This window comes from Mesoplodon bidens (assembly GCF_964165515.1).
Source record: "Mesoplodon bidens genome assembly, chromosome: 19".
Lineage (NCBI taxonomy): Eukaryota > Metazoa > Chordata > Mammalia > Artiodactyla > Ziphiidae > Mesoplodon > Mesoplodon bidens.
In genome coordinates, this window is record NC_138179.1 from 28,621,112 (window position 1) to 28,633,576 (window position 12,465).

At 41.7% G+C, this 12,465-nt stretch overlaps 1 protein-coding gene across 2 annotated transcripts in view; it reads left to right on the forward strand.

Annotated features, from left to right (window-relative positions):
• The window catches only part of ULK2 (unc-51 like autophagy activating kinase 2), a 64,863-nt gene that overhangs the window by 20,990 nt on the left and 31,408 nt on the right, over window positions 1-12,465 (forward strand). For both annotated transcript variants that reach the window (XM_081220596.1, XM_081220597.1), the window contains exons 10-13: window positions 1,343-1,425; window positions 2,985-3,032; window positions 3,375-3,463; window positions 9,149-9,320. In XM_081220596.1, coding sequence (XP_081076722.1) covers window positions 1,343-1,425; window positions 2,985-3,032; window positions 3,375-3,463; window positions 9,149-9,320 — 392 coding nt within the window. The remainder of the gene's footprint in view (window positions 1-1,342; window positions 1,426-2,984; window positions 3,033-3,374; window positions 3,464-9,148; window positions 9,321-12,465) is intronic.

Below are 12,465 nucleotides of genomic sequence, written 5' to 3' on the forward strand. Positions count from 1 at the left end.
ATCTTTTTTCAATTAACAGTAAGGAGAGCTTTCATTTTAACAGGAAATTAGAAAATTACTAGTGTATCGTAGGTGCCTGTGTGCTGTATTATTTTCTTTCTTTTTAAAAATGTTAAGTTTATTTAAAAGAAAAACCTACAGAAGTTATATGTGTTCTTTGAGGGGAGGGAGATGCAAACAGAATAGATGGGCATAAAGTAGAAAATAGCTAGGCTTTCCCCTAGAAAATAGCTAGCTCTAAAATAGCTAGAGAGTCCCCTAGTTAGATGTAATGTATTTTGTTTAATCAGATATCTGTTTTCATTTTTTTTTTTTTTTTTTTTTTCTTTTTGCGGTATGCGGGCCTCTCACTCTTGTGGCCTCTCCCATTGCGGAGCACAGGCTCCGGATGCGCAGGCCCAGCGGCCATGGCTCACGGGCCCAGCCGCTCCGCGGCATATGGGATCCTCCCAGACCGGGGCACGAACCCGTATCCCCTGCATCGGCAGGCGGACTCTCAACCACTGCGCCACCAGGGAGGCCCTGTTTTCATTTTTTTGGATACTACAAGCAGGCTTTAGTGAGGAGAAATTGTGTATGTGTGTGCATGCATGTGTACACACATCTGTGCATTTCTTTAGGATGGACTCCTAGAAATGGAATTGTTGGGCTTAGAGACACTCTCTCCAGCTCGGCTGGCCCTGTTTGCACTGCTGAACAAGCGGTGCGCTCCTTTCCTGCATTCTACCAGCAGGGGTTGTTAGCGGTCTCAGTGCCTCCCAAGCAGGGCCAATTAGCTCTTCATTTAACTTGCATTATTCTCTTTACTAGTGAGGTTGGCTCGCTATTTGTTTAACATCCTTTTGTAGTTTTTATTCTGTGAATTACATATTCCTATTACTCACTTTTTTTTATTGCCTTGTCCTTTCTTATTGGATTTCAGGAAGCTGTGTTATTTCTCACTTGTATTTATTTAAGCTCTGCCCTTTTGCAGATGGAATTGGAGGTGGCTGTCCGTCTAACAGAGAACTCTGTAGCAACTGTTAGTGCTAGGTCGACATTGTGTTAAAACTCAAGATGGTCTGTGCTTGTGAAGTGCTATGTTCTCGCAGGTATTCTAACAGCAAAAAGAAGCACGATGCAAGAATCTTCCCAAATTGATGCTGCTTTTCAAAGGCAGTTGCTTAGTGTTTGTTTGTTTGTTTTTTCCTTTAAGGAGTGAGGGTCTGCCATGGTCCTCTTGGTATAAAATGTAGTATTTGTGAAACTGCATATACATTTTCATTTACCGTAATGAAGGTGAAAGTCGTGTAGTTAATATATAAACTCACCACTTAGGTGGTTTTTTTTCCTTTCTCCCTAGCATTCCCAGAGAAACATCACCTTATTTGGCTAATCTCCTTTTGGGTTTGCTTCAGAGAAACCAAAAAGATAGAATGGACTTTGGTAAGTAATATTTTCAAATTTTGTATGTATGCTAGTTTCTAATTTTAGTTTTGTGTATTCCAAAAAGTTTTTTTTTATTTAGTTTTTATTGAAGTATGGTTGATTTACAATGTTGTGTTAGTTTCTGGTGTACAGCAAAGTGATTCACTTACACATATGTATACATTCTTTTCATATTCTTTTCCATTATGGTTTATCACAGGATGTTGAGTATAGTTCCCTGTGCTGTACAGTAGGGCCTTGTTGTTCATCCATCCTATATATACTAGTTTGCATCTGCTAATCCCAAACTCCCACTCCATCCCTACATCCCTACCCACCTTGGCAACCACATGAAAAGGTTTTTTTAAAAGATACTATAAAAAAATAAAATAAAAGATACTATAGATGCTTCAGAAGAAAATGAAAATCAGTTTTACTTTTCTTTCTATCTCTTTGTCTTTTTTCTTTCACGTATTTTGTAAATGTATGGAAGGTATATAAATAGTTAATATAATCGATAATTTAGAAACTATTATCCTATTTGTCGTTTCACTATTGGCCGATATTTCTCATGGTTACAGAGCAATCTCAGTTTAATTTCTCCCTCTGAAAGATAAAAATATTTACCAAACTACATGACTAAAGTTTAATTCCAGTTTTTACCACACTTTAAGAAAAGATATGTTTAGACTATTTCATCTTTCCCCCATACAGAAACTATTAGAGCTACTGTCTACTGAGAACATTTACTGGGACAGTGAACTGAGTGCTTCTGAGTGTGAGGTAGTTTAGACTAAACCTAACTTCAGCTCATTCCTGATTTTGTATTACCTGGAGAACCTCTGTGCTGGGCTGTGCCATTCTCCTTGTCTGCTCTGTGCTATTTAGTAACATACAATTTGGAGACTTAATGATAAATGAGATGGTCTTCGTGAGGTTTTAAAGAAATAACGAAATAAATCATACATACAGGAAAAGAGTAAATTAATGAACTGCCATGTACTCACCTACTTATTTATCTTTATCTAATTAGCAGGCTTACTGTGTAGGTTTTGTCCTTGGTGAACAGCTGAAGAAACTAAAAATCAAATTAATAGCTTTTTAAAAAATGTGAAACCAGCTGTAGGAATATTTCTTCTGGGATAGAAGAGTAGAGTTTATTATACAAATCAGCCGTCTAAGATTTCCCCTTAGGACAGTTAAGAGCCATAGTTCACAGAGTGATTATCAAGGGCCTGGTCACAGTTCTCCGTGCCCTTGTCTGTTTGAGGACAGCACACACTAGAGGACACATCTACTTTAGTCGCCTCAGGGGTGCTGTGCTGGTAATAGACACTCTGAGAATTCACACCATTATTTTAAAATTTTCATTCATTAAGAATTACTTATTTTGATGGGTTTTATGGATGATTTATAAAATAATGTGCTTTTACATTTAAAGGAAATGGAGTCTATGTAAAGAAGTTAATAATAATAATGTATGATCTCAAGGATATTATGTTGACTACATTGACGAGGTTAACCTATCTGCAAAAATCAACATCAGTTTAATGGTTGCATTCTCATTTTCATTATAGAAGCATTTTTTAGCCATCCTTTTCTTGAGCAAGTTCCAGTAAAAAAATGTGAGTACCTACTTTTTACATTTCTACTTAAAGAGTGAATGCAAGCTTAAGGAAAAATTAGTATTTGGTATTACAAAATTAATTTTTTATGTGCTTCTCAAGATTTCATTGAGCTTTTCTTAAGTATTTGTAGTTGTGTTTATTTAATTACCATTCTGTTTTTCCTTCCAAGTCCAAATTGAAAGAGTTTAGTAATTACTGTATTTTTGGTTTCACCCATGGGAGCTGTAATAAGTAGGTGAATATAAATTTTTGGCCAACACAAAGCTGTAGTAGTTGTGACAGGTTTGCTAGTGGACAGCTCATGTAATCGCACTCCATTCGTCGGTGTTTCTCCCCTAGCCTCCCCGGTCCCGGTGCCCATGTACGCCGGCTCTGCCTCTGAAGGTCCCTGTAGCAGCTCTCCATCCTGTCGCTTCGCCTCTCCACCTGTAAGTCCTGGTTGTATTAAAGGTAACGTTAGAGCCTGTGTTATTTCATCTGCTCACAGAGCCTGCAGATATGTCGTGGGTATTCTCTTTATGTGTGGAGTTTCCTAGCGCAGCTGAGGCCTGGGCAAAGAGCGCTGTTGTTGAGGCCCTCAGTCTGGACTCTGCCTTATATGGCTGTGCACACTTCAGCAAGACGTGTCCCCTCTGACTGGTGGACACAGTACTCTCACCCTTTCGTGACCAGTGAGGTGGGGAAAGATGTCACTGTGACACGTAGATAGGTAATTCGCATTTGTTTCATGAATGTCATAAACATCGGTCTGGACAGTTATCGTACATAGAACTTGCAGTGGTGGACGAGTGCCCTCTGAGTGGACTTCACTGCCTTAGGCCCTGTAGTCATGGTGACTGGCCCTGTGAGCCGGCTCCACTGCAGGCTCTTCCCTCCCCAGGGCTGCCCGAGCTGTGCACCCCACGGCCATCTTCCCTGCAGTCTCAGTGCTTCTTCCTGATCCTGAGAACTTACAGCCACTTCTGGTCATTCCTTCCTTCTGCTCTGCTCTCCCAGGTCTTGCCTTTCTGACTTCTGTGCTTTGCTGGACTTTCCCCCATGTCTCTCTTGCTGCCTGAGAGGGCTGTGACCTTGAGACTTTTCACAAGCCAAGGTCCAGGGGCCGTTATGTCAGCCACTGCAGGTATTTTCCAGACTGGCCTGGCAGACGTGCATTTCTTGAATTCTGCTGGCAGAGGGGTCGGGGAATCGCAGAGGGAGCTGGTTGGGTGATTAGCAGCTTGAGGCTTAGGAGTCTGGGGCTTGGAGCTTCCATATCCCTGACTTGCCATGTTACCTACGACAGGTGACTCAATGTCTCTGAGCCTGTTTCTCATAAGTAAAGTGGGTATAATTTACCCACTTCATGGAGTTTTTTAAGGATAAATGAGCAAAAGCACCTGTTCCAGTGCCTGGCACACAGTAATACTCAGGAAGTGGCAAGTGCTGTTATTCTTATTTTCCAGGGAAACCCAGAACCCCACAGTGAAAGCAGATGCTGCAGCAGCCTGTTGCAAACGGATGAGTCCTAAAGCTGGCAAAAAACCTTTCTGCACAGCCCTGCAGACTCAAACCAAATAGAAAAAGCAGATGGACTAATAAGACTTACATTACATTCCCATGAATTTAAAAAAACTAAGAGGGGAAAAAAGTGTTGTATATTTCCAGTTTCAGTCTGGAATATAGGAAAACACTGGATTTGGAGCGACTGGGGAGAAATGCAGAGGAACTGCAGGGAAAGACCGAAGGCTCTGTTTGGAGCCGGGCAGGACCAGCCTCAGCGCTGGCCCTGCTGCTTGCTCACTGTATCCTACGGGGCAGGTCAGTTCCCAGGCTGAGCTGAGCTTCCTTGTCTGTAACGTAGGTTACAGAGGCCTGGTTAACCTCTGGTTGAAGGGGAGTGGGTGGTAGTATGTAGCGAGTACTTGATAACTGTAGCTACCATGATGGAGCACATATGTGATACAAGGTGACACGTGGTGTGAAAAGCAAGAGATAGTGCTGGAGAAGGACAGCAGGGGAGAACCTGAGTGTGGGGAAGCCTGGGGGATGGTAGGACCCCAAGGGAGGAGAAAGAGAGGGGCCGCCAGGAGGGACGCAGCTGGGAAGTGCTTTGACTGGACAGAGTGTGCTGGGCTTTTGTTGGATGGGGATGCTTTGAAAGGGAGTGCAAGACAGCAGCACGTCTTGGGCTGCTGGGAAGAGCGGAACAGGTGCTCTCAGGAGGAGGGGCGAGGGGCGGGGGAGGGGAGACATGCTTAGATGCTCAGAACTTTGGTGGAAAAACCTTTTTTAGAAGGCCTTTATGAGAAGCTAATGCTTGAAGTGAAAATAACAAGGAAATCTGGAAATCAGAGGAGAGCAGGAATAATATAATGTAATGTAATGTACTGTAATGTAATGTAATGTAATGTAGTTTCCAGTTAGTGAGATTAGAAAATGGGATGGTTTGATAGGTCTTGCTTTCGACATAGTCTGCAAAAGTGAGAGGACCTCCTATAGGCACTGCCTTCCTTCCTAGGGCTGCAGCAGACTCTTGTACTGAGGGTGGATGCATGCAGGCATGCCCACGTAACATTCTCTTTTTTACATTCTCACACAAATATCCAGCTGCTACTTCATTCCAGAGAAATCTTTGAAAGGTGAAAAACAAAAACTCTGTAACAAAAAACTCAAATCACTCTTTTAGTTATGATACTAGCTATAGGCTAAATGCTATTTAGATAATATCTCTTGAATATCGCTTTAATCACATTTATTAAATGCCTACTTTATGTGAAGTTTCAGTTGATACCAGTGGAAGATATGACCAGATCCCTTCATTGAGGAGCTTTTAGTTTAATTGTGTGGAGAAGAGGCAGGTAAAGCATCGCTATAGAAGCATATGTATACACGCCTTTACTGCCTGTGGGAGTGTGGATGAGGGGCATGAAATCAGACTAAGAAGCCAGCAAAGATGCTCAGGAGAGGCACTGAGCTGAGTTTTTTGTTTTTGTTTGTTTATTTATTTATTTTCAGCTGCATTGGGTCTTCGTTGCTGCATGCAGGCTTTCTCTAGTTGTGGCGAGCGGGGGTTACTCTTCGTTGTGTTGCGTGGGCTTCTCATTGCGGTGGCTTCTCTTGTTGTGGAGCACGGGCTCTAGGCAGGCGGCCTTCAGTAGTTGTGGCACACGGGCTCAGTAGTTGTGGCTCGCAGGCTCTAGAGTGCAGGTTCAGTAGTTGTGGTGCACGGGCTTAGTTACTCCGTGGCATGTGGGATCTTCCCGGACCAGGGCTTGAACCCATATCCCCTGCACTGGCAGGCAGATTCTCAACCACTGCGCCACCAGGGAAGCCCTTGAGCTGAGTTTTGAAGGAAGAGTAAGCACGGTGAATTTGTAGAAGAGTGGTGTTGTAAGCAGAGGAATCCCTGTGGAATGGTGACCCGCTGAAGGAATCTTTAGCCGTCCTTGGCCATAAAGTTTATTAGAATTAAGTGAAATGTAAGTTCAGCTCCTTAGTCTCCCCGGCCACATTTCAACTGCTCATAGCCACATGTAGCTGGTGGCCACCACGCTGGATAGAACAGAACTCTCCCATCGTTGCAGGAAGCTCTGTTGGACAGGCTTCTCTGACAGTTCAGTCTGTAGGGTGCAGAGAGCATTGGTGATGTGCTGAGGGGAAAGCAGAGCCAGAAGGGTAGGGAGAGGCTGTGTCTGGCAGAATTTGGGCACTGAGCAGAGGAGGCCAGACTTTCTGTGGTGAGCCATTTGAGAGATCTTAAGCGGAGGCGTCATCTGATCCACTGTGTTTTAGCAAATAAGTTCCTCTGTAAGCAGGTGGAGGATTGGATCGGACAAGGAGAGCAGCCTCTCTACTAGATCAAAGAGAACAACCTGTGACCATTGCAGATTTTTTGGTTTGGTTTTGGTTTTGCTTTGTTTTTATTGAGAATGAGGGCCTGAAGTAAGTCAGCAGTAGGAAAGGGGAAGACGAGGGGCCAGGAAGCGCAAGGTGAAGAGTTTGTGGCACTTGGAGATTGCTTGAACTTGGGACCTAAGGAAGAGGATGATCTTGATGGGAACCAAGTGGGTGGACTTAGATGGAGCCACTCAGCGAGGGAGCACAAATGCGATGCGCTGGTGGTGTGCAGGCGCGGGGGCAGCCTGGGAGAGGCAGGGCTGCAGTCGTCACTCTGGCAGCGGTAGCTGAGGCAGGAAGGTGAGAGTGACCCCAGGTGAGGCTACGAAGAGCGCCGAGTGGAGGCCCAGGGTGGCCCTGGGGAATCCCGCAAGCCACTCCTCCCTGTCAAGGGGCAAAGGAGACTAAGAAGTAGCGGGGAAAGCAAGAGTAGGGTCACTGAATGGAGGCGGTGGGTCAGGAGAAGAGCAGCCCAGAGTGTCGGAGTTGCAGAGTCAGGTAACTTAAGGCATAGAGGAGCCTCCGGAGAATGCGGCCAAAGGGGTCCCCAGTAAGCTTAATAAAGGTGGTTTTGGTGGAGGGTTGAAAGCAGGAAGTGGATTATGGTGGATTAGGCGACACACAGGGGGTGAGGAATTGGGGTCAGTGAAGACTGAAGCTTCAAGAAACATTGTTAAGTGAAGAAGGGAGAGAAGATGGTAATTGAGAGGGCTGCATTGATTTGAGATGTGGAAAAATTAAACATGCTTGTGTGCAGAGGGGAAAAAAGCCAGAATAAAGGGAGAGGGTGAAAGTGTCAGGAGCATAGGGGAGTGATCTGGGTCCTTGAGGAGGTGGGGAGAATTAGTGGAGAGGTTAGCTTTGAATGCAAGAAGCATCTCTTCCACCCAAGTGGTTGTGGATGAAGGTGATTTTATAAATAATAGCAAAGGAAGAAATTGAGAGAGTTCCTGCCTGGAAAGAAATGGCACTGGAAAGAAATCGTGGAGTTAGATACTTGGAATCCAGCCCAGCTTAACTGCTCTTCAGTTGGCAGATTTCCTAATCTTCTGAGTTTTGTTTATTTACATATGAAATGGATTTCAGAACAGGGCTGAAGTTAGATAATACACGGAAAGCTCTTAACAGTGCCTAGCCCATGGTAGGTGCTCTGTAGTGTTAGTCCCTCGATCTTCCTCTCTCTTTATAACCTTGAAGCATAAGTGCTCTTCAGAAAGTGATAAGGAGAATTTATATCATGTGTATGTCAAACACGCACACACACACACACACACACACAAAGAAGTGATAAGGAGATTTGAGACTGATTTCATTGCTCAGTGACATTCAGAGGAGCACTAGCAGTTTAAGACTGGGGTTTAAAGAGCATTATGTAGTATTTTTCTTTTTCTTAAATAGAAACAAAGGTTAAACATGGTAATGGGGACCTAACACAATAAATTATGAAGTTCATTGTTTTAGGAAACTATTGTATGTTGAAGACATTCAGTTAGAGTTGTCACTAGTGTCCTTGAAGTGGGCAAGTGTCAAGAGGTCTATAGCTACTTACACCCACGTATCTTTAAATATCTCTATATGCTTTTCTTCCCTTCCTGTCCTGTCTCCCACAAATCAACTCCTTCCCCTGACAAAAAAGAACACAAAAGGAACACACACACGCCTGTAAGGTTTTCTAAATCTCTCCTCTGCAAATGTAAATAATATCTGTGCTTACGTGCCCTTATCCTTACTGTGAACATGGGTCTCTTGCTTTCCCTTTTATAATGTTTTCTTCATTGGAGATTTAAAACTTTGTGTGTGCAGGATGTCATTAACTTAAAGTCCCTGGACGTTTTGTTTTAGTCATTAAGTAAACGGGTGTTGAGTATCTGTTTTGCTAGGCCATGTGCTGAAACGGGGATGTGGAGATGATAAAAACTCACCTCGACCATTTCAGGAGAGGCAGCGTGTACATGTGATAACTGGTATAATGGGTTTTTTGTTGTTGTTGTTGTTGTTTTGGTATGATGTATTTTTAAGTATCATTTTTGGAAAACATTGTAGAAGTTGTTATGCAAAGACACTTTAAACTGTGCTTTTCTAAGGGAAAGATTTTCCAAAGAGAGGTTTTTTTAAACCTTAAATGGAATTGAACTCTATGCCACTTTCATGAAAAAAATATTCCTTAGTCTGATGGCTATTCTGACTTGCATTTTATTGTGAGGGCACTTTTAATTTTATGTTGTTAATTTTAGTCCCTTCCAGATGTGCAGCATTTTCAGGAGGAAAGCTTACCCTCCCCACCGCTGGGCCCCCCCAGCTCCCTGCAGGTGCCCAGAGGGTCCGCCAGTGCTAGTAGCAAGAGCTCTTCTTGTGACACGGATGACTTTGTTTTGGTTCCACACAACACCTCGTCAGACCACTCATGTGAGAATCTTTTCTGCTTGTACACGTTATATTTCTGAATTTACTAGACTAGCATTTTTTAACCTTTATATCACGCTGTCTTGTGTAGGACACCTTTTCAAATGGACATTTTATTTAGTTGATGGAATTCCCAGAACTATCTACCTACCTTCCTGTAATCTGCTCAGTCATCTTCTATAAGACAGTAACCTTGGATTCTGAAGGTAGATGAAAACTTTGTAGGAAATGATCTCAAATTCTGTTTGTACCCAAACAGAAAGGAATAGAGAAGCCAACATAATGAGAGAAATTAAATTTAAGGAAAGGAATTAAAGGAAGACCTCTTTTGGAAAAAACCTGAGAGTCAAAGGGTCTTAAAAACAGTCTGGATGGTGCTTCAGGAGCTACTGGCCTGAGTTCAGGAATGAGCCTCATAAATTTACAGGAAGAATTTTTATAAGGGAGGCAGAATCCAAGCTGACTAAATACAGTCAGGGTTCTGTGGAACAGTGAAGGACACCAGAAAACCTACAAAAAGAGAAGTTAGACAAAACCATGAAAAAGGACGGAAACATGGTTTGGAAATTTGATTACTTTCAACAAGTGAACAGTACCCAGTTGACTGTGTGCAGATGTAGAAAGTTGGAGACGTTTGTATCAAGAGGTCTCTAGTTGTTTGTCAAATACGTATTTAGTAGCTGCTTACGTTCACCCCTGTGCTGGCTGTTGTGAAGGCTGTGGCCCTAGACCAAACATGCTTTGGGGCAGGGGAAACACACACGGCACATAAGGCAAGCGGAGGGCCCTGATCCGTGTGATGAGAGATGGGAGCTGACTTTAAAAATCATCCTGTGTGGTGGTTTTATTTCACTAAAAAGGTAATTAAAACTTTTTAAATTGTGAAATATTTCAAAACAAAATAATGCGGCAGATACTCAAATCATCCACCGTGCTAATTTTATTTATGTCAGCATTTTGCCATATATGTTTTAGATGTCTTTTTAAAGGTATAAAATGCCGTAGGTACAGCCAGAGTACCTTGCATCATTCTTCTCTTGCCAGAGATATATTCTTCCCCTTGATTTGTAATTCTAATATGCCCCTGTATCCATAAAGAACATATAGTATTTTTATGATTTTAGTTTCAAGTAAATGTTATATAGAATATTGTTTTCTGTAGTTTGCTTTTTTATTCATATTTTTGCTGTGTATCTAGATCTATATCTAGGTGTGTATCTAGTTCATTTTAATATATAATATTTATAGTACAACTAAACCATAGTTTATCCATTTCCCTACTGATTATGACTTGGAACATTTCTATCTTTTTACTGTTCAAAATGTGTTATAACAGATGTCCTTGTGCCAGAATTTCTTCCAGGTGGATGCTCTAGATATGTACAACTTCAGCTCTATAAAATATTGGTATAAGCAAGTTGTAGCCACTAACACCTCTGCCATGCTGCCCCAACGTTATCATGGTGCCTTCTAAAGATTTTCATGGTTGTTTTTCATATTTAACTTTACCTGGAATTAATTTGTATAGATGGAATAAGGGCTCTATCAATTACCCTAGCATTATTTATTGAATATTCTGTCCTTTCTACACTGATATGCAGTTCCAGACTTGTCATATCAGGCTTATGTAAAGGATTTGTTTCAGTGTGTGTGCGTAGATGGGGTGGAAGGTGATGGTGGGGAGCATCCTAGAATTCTGTGGAGTCACCCGGGCTATTCTTGGCCCCCTTTCCCCCCGCCATATAGTTTAATTTCAACTTGAAAATCCTACAAATAACCATTTGGGGATTTTGATCAGCATTGTATTGATTCTCTAAGACCTATTCAGGGACCTAGAGAATTGTCTACTCAAGAATGTTTGTGTGTTTGTTCCTCCACTTACTTAGATTTCTTTAGTGTGTTTTGATGCATGTTTATACTTTTCTACATAAAGGACATTCACACCTTTTGTTTTATTCAAGTTACCTTTGTTTTTTTTTTGTATTTGTATAAATGTTGTCTTAAAAACATTTATTTTTTTCCAAAACTGCTCCTGTTGAGGTCTTTTTGTGCTGCCAAATCCCAGGGGTCATTTCTCAGTCCTCATCTTTTTGATGTATCCACAGCATTTGTTACGGTTGACCACACCCTGCCATGTAATTAGTAAAAATTTTTTATTGTGAAGTATATCATATGTATAAGATAGTTTTTTAAAAGATTTAATTTTTCCTTTTTGGCCACGGCACGCGGCTTGCGGGATCTCATTTCCCCACCCAGGGACTGAACCTGGGCCACGGTAGTGAAAGCTTGGAACCCTAACTGCTAGTCCATCAGGGAGCTTGCTAAGATTTAATTCTTTAGGGCAGTTTTAGGTTATACAACAAAATTGAGAGAAAGGTACAGAGATTTCCCATATACCCTTATGTACCCCTCATTGCATAGCTTCCCCCATTGTCATCATCAGTCACCAGAGTGGTACATTTGTCACCAACGATGAACCGACATTGACACATAATAATCACCTAACGTCCACAGTTTACTTTAGAGTTCACTCTTGGTGGTGTACATTCTGTGGTTTGGACAAATGTATAATGACATGTTTCCACCATTGTTATTATACAGAGCATTTTCACTGCCTTAAAAATCCTCTGTGGTCTACCTACTTATTTCTCCCCACCTAACCCCTGGAAGCCACTGTTTTTTTTTTTTTTTTTTTGAAGGGGACTGCAGCTCCTGCATTGTGGGTGGGACTCGTGGCTCATCTGTACAGCTCCCCCTCCCCCTTTCCTACTTTTTTTTAAATTGAAGTATAGTTAATTTACAATGTTGTGTTATTTTCAAGTGTACAGCAAAGTGATTCAGTTATACATATATGTATATATTTATTCTCTTTCAGATTATTTTCCATTATAGGTTATTACAAGATATTGAATAGAGTTCTCTGTGCTGTACAGTATAGGTTCTTGTTGGTTATCTGTTTTATATACAGTAGTGTGTATATGTTAATCCCAAACTCCTAATTTATCCCTCCTTATCCCCTTTGCTAACCATAAGTTTGTTTTCTATGTCTGTGAGTCTGTTTCTGTTTTGTACATAAGTTCATTTGTATCATTTTTTTAGATTCCACATATAAGTGATATATGGTATTTGTCTTTCTCTGTCTGACTTA